Raw genomic sequence first — 12,954 nt, 5'->3', positions numbered from 1 at the left:
AGAGGCAACTAACAGGATCAGGTGGTCAGGCTCGCTGACTTGGTTGATACATGTCATTGTATCCCAATTGGATGGATCGATGCTCATGATGTCTATCACAGCATCGTCTGGTCCAGACTCGATTATTAGAAGACCTCCATCATTTAGCTGGAATATTGCTAAGTGCAGTGTTAAACAACAAACAAACAAAATCCCATTAATGTTATACAATGTAGTAAAACCTTGTTCCGAACTTGTCGAGACCCGAAAAAGTTATCTGGGGTTCGTTCAACTGTATTTCAATATTGTTGCAGATTAAGAAACATTCTTTACAGTTTTTAATTACTTGATATTTGTTATATTCATGCAGAAAATACTTCTTTTAGACGTCTGTCTTTGACATTTTACACTGGTGACGACATGTCCAGGGGAACTTCAGTGTTGTGGCATTGTTTTCCTTTGAATGCTGTGATACTAAGTTTTAAGGGATCAAGTCCAACTCTTCCTTGTTCACTTCACTGATTTCGGGTTATCATAATATCAGAGTTGGATGGAGCGTTAGTTACGCCAAGGACAGGTGAAATACAAAGTTTACCCATCATGTGGATGGTTGTAGTTTTCTGCCAGTTACAGTCTACCAAAAACATTAAAGTCTACTAGCCTGAACCTGTACTTTGGCATTATTTTCAGTAGATTTGTCTTAGCATGTGGCCTAGCATAAGCAGGTTCTACTAGACAAGAAGACACTTCACCTGATAGGGCTTGGGACCCGTGGCTAAAGTCATAGACTGCACTCTGCAATACATATCGCCATGGTGTCTATTTTGTACTAAACTGACCACCCTAACTCAAGTTCAAAGTAAAAGACAACAGAAAAAGAGTTTTATCATCACTTTTTGATTCCCTATAATTTGGGCTGGCAACTTTTGACAAGGACGGGTAAGATTTTCAAGTAGACAGTCTTGTGATCTCAGGGAAATATATTTTAAGTCGGCAACCCTGATATTACAGTACACTAATTATTGTACCAACCTCATTGCTGTGTGTAAAATCTATTTTCAAATTCAATTTAGTGCAGTTAAGTCTACCGGTAACCTTGCTCTATATTGAAGAGATGGTATGTTGGTCTCTTGTCATCCTCGCCCAGTAATGCAATCATTTGATTCCAAACCTACTGGCTCAGATTACAAATAACCATTGTGCATGTAGATTTACAGATTGAGCAGCATCAGGCATATTTATGGCCTATTGTCTTTTTGTCAGTATGTGATGTAACAGAAGCTGTAGCTCGTCCTCAAGTCTGATCTCAGCATCTGGAATTATGAAATGAATCATCAGTCCTTTTAATACTACATTGTATTACTTGGTTAAAAAAGTTGGTTTGCAGAAAAGTTGGGATTGATGGTTAAAATAATAATAAAAATTGCAAAACAATAACAAAATACATTAAGTTTTCTCTGCAGGGATAAGAATTTTCCTCAGACCTGCATAATTCTGCAGGTTTTGTTGCATGAAGAATCACTTTTGTGATACATGCCATAACAATATATGCATAAATTATATAATCCCTCAGACCCCCTGCTAACTTTCAGTGTTTCTTTTTAAAGAACACGTTCTCTCTGTCACTTACTGGTATAGCTAGCAGGGTAAAAATGTAATATACATGTTTCACAACTATTGAAGGCAAAACTTTACCGAACCACTTGTAACAATTATTACACACACTCTTTTATAACCACTTTGGAGTTGTACCTTACAGGCCTTTTAGATGTGTGTATTCCTGGGACATTGTTAACAGTTTGTTTTTAGTGAAATATTTTAAGACTTGATGGATATTAGAAATGGATGTCTTTATAATTTGTCATTGTTTTAACTTATCCTGCAAATGTGGCCACGTTGTTGAAGGCACCGCTCTTGACTGTGCAGAGGTATCTCCCTTAAGCATGCCAGCAGCCTATAATTCTTGTAAATACTCCACCTTTATTTAATCATTGCCAAATTCCTGTATTTGGGCTGCAATCACACCAAAAGTAATCTTCAGATTTTTCAACAGAAGTCCTCTTCACTTTGAACTTCACACAATTAGTTGTCACCACAATAGTACCACCAATCAACATCCAGCTCTTGGCTTGCAAAGGCGGGAAAATCTTGGCTTCTTTCCAAAATGTCTGTCAACTAGAGACAGATGAATGGGGAGGAGGGTGGGAGTTTTGTATAAGTGTCATAATCTTGGATGCAAAGTTCAACTCCATTTCACCTCACCTCATGTGATTGCAGCTAAAATACAGGAACTTGGCAATGATAATCATAAACAATGATGACTATTGTTACAATCCACGATTTCCGAGCGCCATAACCCAGTGCTCCCAATGCCCATGGGTTTGGTCCATTAGTTCTTATAATATGACATATGGCAATCCCCCTAAAATGGCAAATTTCTACTTGTCCTTATGATACCTTTACTATTTGGCAGTTTTGGCAAGGACTATAGGACAAGATATTTATGTTGCTGCACATGTGGAGACTGGGCACATAAAGTGTTGCACCCAGAGGGAGGCACAATAATATTCTTGACAAGAAATATAGATATCAACACACAATGCCATTTGGAAAGCAGTCAACTGTAACAAATGTTATATTTGGGATAACCTTTTCTTGCTGAAGTACTTGATTCTTGATTCTTGTACTTTTTGGGGTTGGGTCCCATCAGGGATTTGAACCCACGCTCCCTGACTTTGTGTACTGACTATTAGGTGCCTCACTCTGGGAGTTTGGTTTCGAATTGCAGATGTGACTCCACCCCTAAAAGTACTAGAATCTTGACTTTACCAAGAAAGGGTTTTCCCAAATATGACATTTGTCACAAGAAATATAAAGTTCCATAAAGTTCCTGTAATTGAAGTATTTATCAAATCTTACAATACAGTTCACACACTGCACCATTTCATTACTTTACACGACACTTATATTTTGTGAGTGGATCCTCAAACTTAATTGATAGAGATCCCCTGGACCCAGAGTTTTGAAAACCCTGCCTTATGGTGCTGTTTCATTATCGTGACCAAAGAAAGCTTGCCTTCGTCCTGTAACTCTCAAGGAATACAGAAAGGGATGATGTTCTTATTTGTTGTGCAGGTTGAAGACCGTCGTGTGGTTGCAGAGAAGAAACTGATCTCACTGAACGTACAGATTGAGATGCTGAAAGAAAAATGTGAGATAGAGAAACAACAGCACCACAAACTCAAGGTAGACAACTCTAGATCTAGACCTCGACTCGTCAGCTGGAACTTGTAAAGAGTTGTGAATGCCAGTAGTCTTCCCACAAAATGTATTAATGTTATATAAGCCCCAAGTCTAATCATCTGGTCATGATAGATCTACCTGATTGTGCTCCCAATGCCCCAAATAAATCTGAAAGCAAGGAATGTGGTATCGCCACTTTTAGCTTTAATATCGCTGACTGTGGCAGAAACAAGAAAGAAACTAAATATGGACACGCTTGTAACTTACTTATTGACATCACATGCAGAATGACACCAGTAGAGATGGCGAGTGTAGAGATGGCGATGTTGCTTGTGTTGTTTGCAGATGGTGATGTTGCTGTTTGTGTTGTGTGTAGATGCAGATGGTGATGCTACTGCAGATGAGCGGGGGACAATCAGACAGGGAAGCAGTCGACAGTCTCCAGTCTCAGTTGTCTGATGCTAACTCACAGATAAAAAATCTTGCCACAAAAATTGAAGAGTTGGAGAAAACAGGGGTATTCCTTTTGACCAAGAGATATTTTTCTTATTTCCTTTGGACTATGATCTCCCACTCGTGTCAGTTTTCCTGAAAGCAACTGGTGCAGAAGGAATACTTTTTGTTGCATTATAAATGCTAAAGGCCCCTAAATAAATAATTTAACTGCCAATTATACAGTTCAAAAGTTATTGCCTTTAACATGTTTCGATTTATTGACTTGATTTCAAACTTAACTACAAGAATTAGTATATATTGTGTGAGTTAGAAGCTGTCTGCAACAGCATGCTGAATGGCAAGATGGCCCAGTTTTGACCCGCGGCTACTTCTGTCTGTGTTCCAGCACGGACAGGCTGACCACATGGCCGCGTTCCACAAGGTGTTTGGGAATGGCTCCAAGGAAGACTATGTTCAGTATCTCCACAACATGCTCAAGGCTAAGGAGTGAGTACACATCAAATAGTTTAACTTTTTTAGAAGGGGTTATGGGTGGCCCAGTCATCTAAGGCACAGCAATTAGCTGTGCAGAGTTGCATCCCTTGGGCATGCCCGAGATCTATGGTTGTGGGTTTGAATCCTGTTTGTCCCGATTATGTAACTAGGTTTTTCAGCACCTAGTCATTGTCATGGGTTTCATCAAAGTGGTAAATGTCTGAGAAATATTGTTGAATTCAGCGTTCAAGCAAGCAAACTCACTGAAAACAAATGACTACATGGGCACTTAACATGTTTTATTTACATCATTTTAGTCTTTCAGACTTAACCAAAAGATACTTCTTAAAAAGAAATGATGTCATTTAGCAAACTGACTTTGATGTTCAGAACACATCCATAACCAAACCCTGAGGGGTTGTCTGTTTCAGAAGGGAGCTGGCGGAGGTGGGCAGTGAGCTCCATCAGTGTTGACCTGACTTCGACCCTGTTCTCCCACTCACCCCCAGGGGTTGTCTGTTTCAGGAAGGAGCTGGCAGAGGTGGGCAGTGAGCTCATCAGTGTTGACCTGACTACGACCCTGTTCTCCCACTCACCCCCAGGGGTTGTCTGTTTCAGGAAGGAGCTGGCAGAGGTGGGCAGTGAGCTCCATCAGTGTTGACCTGACTACGACCCTGTTCTCCCACTCACCCCCAGGGGTTGTCTGTTTCAGGAAGGAGCTAGCAGAGGTGGGCAGTGAGCTCCATCAGTGTTGACCTGACTACGACCCTGTTCTCTCACTCACCCCCCAGGGGTTGTCTGTTTCAGGAAGGAGCTGGCGGAGGTGGGCAGTGAGCTCCATCAGTGTTGACCTGACTACGACCCTGTTCTCCCACTCACCCCCAGGGGTTGTCTGTTTCAGGAAGGAGCTGGTGGAGGTGGGCAGTGAGCTCCATCAGTGTTGACCTGACTACGACCCTGTTCTCCCACTCACCCCCAGGGGTTGTCTGTTTCAGGAAGGAGCTGGTGGAGGTGGGCAGTGAGCTCCATCAGTGTTGACCTGACTACGACCCTGTTCTCCCACTCACCCCCAGGGGTTGTCTGTTTCAGGAAGGAGCTGGTGGAGGTGGGCAGTGAGCTCCATCAGTGTTGACCTGACTACGACCCTGTTCTCCCACTCACCCCCAGGGGTTGTCTGTTTCAGGAAGGAGCTGGTGGAGGTGGGCAGTGAGCTCCATCAGTGTTGACCTGACTACGACCCTGTTCTCCCACTCACCCCCAGGGGTTGTCTGTTTCAGGAAGGAGCTGGCGGAGGTGGGCAGTGAGCTCCATCAGTGTTGACCTGACTACGACCCTGTTCTCCCACTCACCCCCAGGGGTTGTCTGTTTCAGGAAGGAGCTGGCGGAGGTGGGCGGTGAGCTCCATCAGTGTTGACCTGACTACGACCCTGTTCTCCCACTCACCCCCAGGGGTTGTCTGTTTCAGGAAGGAGCTGGCGGAGGTGGGCAGTGAGCTCCATCAGTGTTGACCTGACTACGACCCTGTTCTCCCACTCACCCCCAGGGGTTGTCTGTTTCAGGAAGGAGCTGGTGGAGGTGGGCAGTGAGCTCCATCAGTGTTGACCTGACTTCGACCCTGTTCTCCCACTCACCCCCAGGGGTTGTCTGTTTCAGGAAGGAGCTGGTGGAGGTGGGCAGTGAGCTCATCAGTGTTGACCTGACTTCGACCCTGTTCTCCCACTCACCCCCAGGGGTTGTCTGTTTCAGGAAGGAGCTGGCGGAGGTGGGCAGTGAGCTCATCAGTGTTGACCTGACTTCGACCCTGTTCTCCCACTCACCCCCAGGGGTTGTCTGTTTCAGGAAGGAGCTGGTGGAGGTGGGCAGTGAGCTCATCAGTGTTGACCTGACTTCGACCCTGTTCTCCCACTCACCTCCAGGGGTTGTCTGTTTCAGGAAGGAGCTGGCGGAGGTGGGCAGTGAGCTCCATCAGTGTTGACCTGACTACGACCCTGTTCTCTCACTCACCCCCAGGGGTTGTCTGTTTCAGGAAGGAGCTGGCAGAGGTGGGCGGTGAGCTCCATCAGTGTTGACCTGACTACGACCCTGTTCTCCCACTCACCCCCAGGGGTTGTCTGTTTCAGAAAGGAGCTGGCAGAGGTGGGCAGTGAGCTCCATCAGTGTTGACCTGACTACGACCCTGTTCTCCCACTCACCCCCAGGGGTTGTCTGTTTCAGGAAGGAGCTGGCGGAGGTGGGCAGTGAGCTCATCAGTGTTGACCTGACTTCGACCCTGTTCTCCCACTCACCCCCAGGGGTTGTCTGTTTCAGGAAGGAGCTGGTGGAGGTGGGCAGTGAGCTCATCAGTGTTGACCTGACTTCGACCCTGTTCTCCCACTCACCCCCAGGGGTTGTCTGTTTCAGGAAGGAGCTGGCGGAGGTGGGCAGTGAGCTCCATCAGTGTTGACCTGACTACGACCCTGTTCTCTCACTCACCCCCAGGGGTTGTCTGTTTCAGGAAGGAGCTGGCAGAGGTGGGCGGTGAGCTCCATCAGTGTTGACCTGACTACGACCCTGTTCTCCCACTCACCCCCAGGGGTTGTCTGTTTCAGAAAGGAGCTGGCAGAGGTGGGCAGTGAGCTCCATCAGTGTTGACCTGACTACGACCCTGTTCTCCCACTCACCCTGAGGGGTTGTCTGTTTCAGGAAGGAGCTGGCGGAGGTGGGCAGTGAGCTCATCAGTGTTGACCTGACTTCGACCCTGTTCTCCCACTCACCCCCAGGGGTTGTCTGTTTCAGGAAGGAGCTGGCGGAGGTGGGCAGTGAGCTCCATCAGTGTTGACCTGACTACGACCCTGTTCTCCCACTCACCCTGAGGGGTTGTCTGTTTCAGGAAGGAGCTGGCGGAGGTGGGCAAGGAGCTTCGTGTGACGAGCATGTTGTTGCTGGACTCAAAGAACAAGGTATTGCAGCAGAGGAAGGAGATCTTCACTGTGGAGGAGGAAAAGGCCAAACTACACAGCCAAAGTGTCAAACTCTACCTCCAGAATGAAGAGTTGCTCTTGAAATATGACCCTGGTTAGTATGGTGATAATTCATGTGAATATCCCACCTCTAATACATCATTGCCATATATCCTGTATATTGGAAGTCATCACACTATACAATCTTCACCTCACTTCTTTCATTTATCGGGGCGGTCTGGTAGCCTAGAGGTTAAAGCGTTCGATTCCCGACATGGGTACAATGTGTGAAGCCCATTTCTAGTGTCTTCCGCCGTGATATTTCTGGAATATTGCTAAAAGCGACTTAAAATCATACTCAGTCATCAGTCTTTCATTTATCTGCATCTGGAGAGCTGATGTTCGAAAGTAGTGAGGTTTCCCACCTTACATGTGTGCAAGAGGCCTTGGGCAGCAAGACACTATTACTTGCACAACTGACTATGGATAGTTGATGGTGAAGAGGACTTCTGTTGAAAATCTGAAGATTTTATAGTGTGATCACAACCAAAATACAGGATTTATGGCAATGATGTAATAGAGCTAGTATTCCTAGCATTCCTCTGTCCTTTTACAAAGCAATCTCCACCCCACACAGTACGCATGGCTGGTGTGTTGGGTGTGTATTGTAACTGGAATACCGATACATTGCAATATGTCCGCCCGCAATACACATATCACAATACAACCCATGTGTATTTATATTTACCGTGATTGTCACAGAACACAGCTTTCGAAACTTGGATGGCTAAGGTAACCCTACTTGTGTGTTACTTGTGTACTTACATTTAACTGAAGGGATCCTGATATTGTTGATGTTCATGCAATCACTTTGATCAGGTACTGGCCAGGTACAGATACAGATATGAAATTAAGCATGAAAAACACTGGGTCCTTGTCATAGACTGAAACACTCGCTGCCAAACTCACTGATTCCAGTACCCCTTTGTTTAGAACAGTCATTGGGGAATAATATTTGTATAATTCATTGAGCCTCATGAGGTGAGTGAATATGGTTTTAAACCACTTTTAGCAATATTCCAGCAATATCACGGCAGGGTCACCGAAAAATGGGCTTGACACATTGTTCCCATGTCTTTGGTGTGTCGAGCCAATCCTTTAACCACTAGGCTACCCCACCGCCCCCCTATGAAGTAGTCTGACTGATGACACATGAAGTTATTTTGCTGCATAAATGTTACTTTGTTGATTTACTTGCAGAGAAGTTAAAAGAAAAGAAACATGGAATGGTTTTCAAAAAGGAAAAGATTCCGTTGGACGACTCTGAGGATGAGACAGAAGAGGAGAAAATGAAGATCCGTGAAAGTCACGGCATTGAAGGCCTTGATGCTTCCACCATCTTGAACAAGACAGGGAACAAAAGTGTGCTTGTGGAGAGTCAGCGGGAGAACGTCGAGTCGGGTGAAGACCAGCCCGGGAAGAAGTGTACATCGGTCAGACTCCCGGGTGAAAGGAGTGTGTCTCTGTCCGATGATGTCACCGTGGTCAACTCGGAAGGAGAGAAGGAACAAACTGCCTTAGTGGACGAGGAGAAGCCAGGGAGGAAGGAAGGGGGGAAACCCAAGGCAGGTCGGGTTGTCACAAAAGTGAAAATTTCAAGAGCTAATCCAAACCAGGTCAATGAATGTAAAAACCAGTGATGTTGTTCTCTGGAGGCTCTTGGTTTCAGTGTGAATTTCCTGGGACCATGTAGCTGCTACGTCTGTGTGATGTAGTTTTAGCAAGTTAAGGATTGGCCGACTAATGATATACCAATGTGAATATGTATACAGGAAAACAAACATGTATACTAGTTCTTTGGAAGGAACGCATTCAGCATTCAGAGTGATTCAGGATGAAACACATTTTGCCAGAGAAGACTGATTATCACAAGAGAACAAAAAAAACCTGGATGCAGTTGTACAAAACAACCTTAGCGTTACGAATGTCATAAGTCAATGTTAAAGTATGGGAGTTACGATCGTCTTAGCGCTACGACTGTCAAAAGTCTATATTAAAGTTGGGGAGATAGGATCGTCTTGGCGCAAGACTTTCGTATGTCAATTTTAAGGTAGGGGAGTTACGATCTCCTTAGCACTAAGATCGCTTTGTACAACAGTACCCTAGTCTTCATGCAAATGCAGCACACCTACATCACTTCAGTGTTATGGTTGCTTGAGGTGACTGTATCTGTTGGCAGCCATTGTTACTACCGGTACCCAATCCTCTGTGCGGACTGCTCAAGCTGTCAGCCCATGGGAGACTGAATTGATGTAACAATTAACACACTTTTAGTCAACAATTCAATGTTTAATGTATTCTTTTACTGCATAAGTTCATACACAAGTCTTTTAGAAGTTACTTTGTCTTAGATCATTTATTATTATTTGGAAAAAGAGGAAATGCCATTTTTAATACAAGTTTCATCATGGGCTATACATCCAGGATTAATGTTGTCAACATGATGACATTGCAGAAGGTATTTGCAGTAGAGAGAAAATGTTTTCCAGGAGGAGTTACCTCCCATAGTTAAGATAATCATTTGGTTGTTGATGCTCAGACTTTGAAATGGAGAGACAAATTTGTAGAGTTAGCTCCCTTCCACCATATGGGATGAGGAGTGCTGTCATTGATGTTTAAGTCTTGGACACTGATCGACAACAATGCAGTTGTCAGGCACAGCTTATATCGCGCTAGTTGGCTCAGGCTAACATCTGTGGCTCTCACCTCACAGAACTTGTGTGCCTCTTCTATCCTTTAGGTTAGTTGTATTAGGGCTAGGGTATGTTACCCCAACTCTGTCCCTAGTCCTTGGATCCCCTTTGCCACCAAGTACCCCTTTACGATCCTTAGGGTTAGGCACCCCTTTACGATCCTTAGTGTCAGGCACCCCTTTACGATCCTTAGTGTCAGGCACCCCTTTACGATCCTTAGTGTCAGGCACCCCTTTATGATCCTTAGTGTCAGGCACCCCTTTACGATCCTTAGGGTCAGGCACCCCTTTACGATCCTTAGTGTCAGGCACCCCTTTACGATCCTTAGTGTCAGGCACCCCTTTACAATCCTTAGGGTTAGGCACCCCTTTACGATCCTTAGGGTCAGGCACCCCTTTACGATCCTTAGTGTCAGGCACCCCTTTACGATCCTTAGTGTCAGGCACCCCTTTACGATCCTTAGGGTCAGGCACCCCTTTACGATCCTTAGTGTCAGGCACCCCTTTACGATCCTTAGTGTCAGGCACCCCTTTACAATCCTTAGTGTCAGGCACCCCTTTACGATCCTTAGGGTCAGGCACCCCTTTACGATCCTTAGTGTCAGGCACCCCTTTACGATCCTTAGTGTCAGGCACCCCTTTACAATCCTTAGGGTTAGGCACCCCTTTACGATCCTTAGTGTCAGGCACCCCTTTACGATCCTTAGTGTCAGGCACCCCTTTACAATCCTTAGGGTTAGGCACCCCTTTACGATCCTTAGGGTTAGGCACCCCTTTACGATCCTTTGTTTTAGGCACCCTTTTACGATCCTTTGTTTTAGGCACCCCTTTATGATCCTTAGTGTAAGTGTGACGTATGGTGTGTGTTTGCTTTCTCTTTTAAGGAATTAATTCAATGTAATTTGAAGAAAACACATTGAAAATATGTCTATCAAGTTTTGAGTTTCACAGAGAAAATATTTGTGAAAGCGCCTGTAGTCCCGTGGTTAAGTGTTGACTCACTGACTCATTTACTTCAAGCCGGTGATGTGAGTTCGACCCTCGACGCGGCACTAAATGAATCTGAAAAGCTGCGCCAGGGGAAGTGCACTACTCCAAAATAATCTTAGCCAAATGTATTGATACCTAGCAATCTATGCTTGTCTTAAGTGGCGACTAAGTGGATCTGGTAGTCAGGATTGGTGACTTAGTATTCAGACGTGGCTGTCATATAGCTGGAATGCTGCATTTAACAACAAACAACAGGTCGGTGCTAAAGATTGCTGTTACCAAATTTGTTGTGAACAATGGGAACACAATTACCATGACTAATGAGAAAGACAGTCAGCCCTGATTTGCAGCATATACTATGTGTATGTAACATTTTAAGGTGTATATATAGACAGAACTTTATCATATATTAAAATGTAATGAAATAACTGATTGTCATTTGGTTTATATCTGGTACTGATAATGGAATGACAAGCGACTGATGAAATCCTGTTTTAGTGTGTCTAAACCCAGTTGCTTCCCTTGGCCACACCAGAAACCTGTGATCGTGGGTTGGAATCCCTGTTCGCCTCGATTATGTTTCAAGACCTGTCAGCACCATACCCGTGCTCATGGGTTTCACGACTTCAGGCTTTCCTCCCACAAGCTGTGATATATGTCCAATACTGTTATAAGCTGTGGTAAACCAAACTCACCAGTGTGTCTAAAATTCTGTATCATTAGATGTTCTTCATTCTTCTGTTTGTCAACAGCTCCTGATTTCAAACTTCCTTGTGCTGATTGAATCCAATTTCTGGTATCCCTTGCTGTGATATTGCTGGAATATTGCTGGAATATTGCTAAAAGCGGCGTAAAAACCATACTCACTCCTTGTGCTGATTGCAGGGTTGACATCATAATGGCGTGGTTTAAATATGTTCCCAGTGCCTTGTGATATTTCTTACATGATACCAGAGATTAGTGAACATTCCTTCCATTTTTTATTTCATTGAAAAGTATAATTCTTGTTGCACACTCCTCCATTGAGCCTCTGTGGAACACTGGAAACTATGCTACACCATTGTACCTCAATGAGGAGAAAGAGGGTTCAAGGGGAAGTAACTCCTAGCGCCTTCTGGTCGAGATGCACGTTTTTGGGTTCTTTGGTATGGCATCGAAGAGAGAGGGAAATTGCAATATGTTGTATCAGGATAATTATAATAATCATAAAAACTCTGATTCATGTAAATTTCTCTCCTGTATTGGTACTTTGAATTGTTTTAAACTTGGATTACCTCAGATTTATTTTGTCTCATCAATAACGAGATAGGAAGGCAACTGAGTGAGGCAGGTCTTAAGACTAGGGAACGCTTAAGTGCATCCCGCCCTGTGATGACATGTTGCCTGTTGTAGTTGTGTGATGGATGTGTAGATCTGTTGGTGTATGGTACAAAGTTAGATAGGACCAGTGAAGATCCCGGGTTAGAATAGATCTTCAGCAACCCATGCTTGTCCTAAGAGGCGACTAACGGGACCGGGTAGTCAGATTTGCTGACTTGGTTTATGCATGTATCGCATCCCAATTGCAAGGATCGATGCTCACTGGATTGTGTGGTCCAGACTTGATTATTTACAGGCCGCCATCATTTGGCTGGAATAATGCTGAGTGTGGCGTTAAACAACGAACAAAACAACTTGCATTTGCTTCTAACAAAATGGCCCAGTCAAGACTTTCAGATCAACAATCAAGATCTGTATTGTAAAAAAAATGGTGTTACTTCGTGAAGTACATCAAATCATGTGAGCCCCTCAATTAGAAACATGAAAGGATTTGGAAAATATCTGTTGACGCCTAGTGGACAGTACCCATGCTGCAATCGACCGAAATCTGTACGGCAGTTGACGAACCTGATGTTAATTTCATTACGCGATCTTGGACTGTGCATGGACTCGGTCAGCCATGATATAACTCCATAATTCCTGCCATATTCGGCAAGGGTGGAAACTGGACTTTTATAGTCAGTTAACTCCCTTGTCTCAGGAAGATGGGGATTTTATCCAAAAAACACCAATTGTCCCTGAAAATACTTCTGCTTCAGACTGTTGAAAAAAAAGGAAGTTGCCTGTCACAAAACTTATATT

General features: G+C 44.3%; 1 protein-coding gene across 2 annotated transcripts in view; it reads left to right on the top strand.

Moving 5' to 3' along the window:
- The window catches only part of LOC124132235 (protein Spindly-A-like), a 47,049-nt gene extending 35,788 nt beyond the window's left edge, over positions 1-11,261 (top strand). For both annotated transcript variants that reach the window (XM_046496025.2, XM_046496024.2), the window contains 5 exons: positions 3,115-3,225; positions 3,599-3,739; positions 4,064-4,164; positions 7,022-7,206; positions 8,352-11,261. In XM_046496025.2, coding sequence (XP_046351981.2) covers positions 3,115-3,225; positions 3,599-3,739; positions 4,064-4,164; positions 7,022-7,206; positions 8,352-8,791 — 978 coding nt within the window. In that variant the 3' untranslated portion in view covers positions 8,792-11,261. The remainder of the gene's footprint in view (positions 1-3,114; positions 3,226-3,598; positions 3,740-4,063; positions 4,165-7,021; positions 7,207-8,351) is intronic.
- The last annotated feature ends 1,693 nt before the right edge of the window (positions 11,262-12,954 follow it).

Source organism: Haliotis rufescens, unplaced genomic scaffold, assembly GCF_023055435.1.
Source record: "Haliotis rufescens isolate VD_foot unplaced genomic scaffold, xgHalRufe1.0.p SCAF_13, whole genome shotgun sequence".
NCBI lineage: Eukaryota > Metazoa > Mollusca > Gastropoda > Lepetellida > Haliotidae > Haliotis > Haliotis rufescens.
This window is presented reverse-complemented; position numbering and strand designations above follow the sequence as displayed.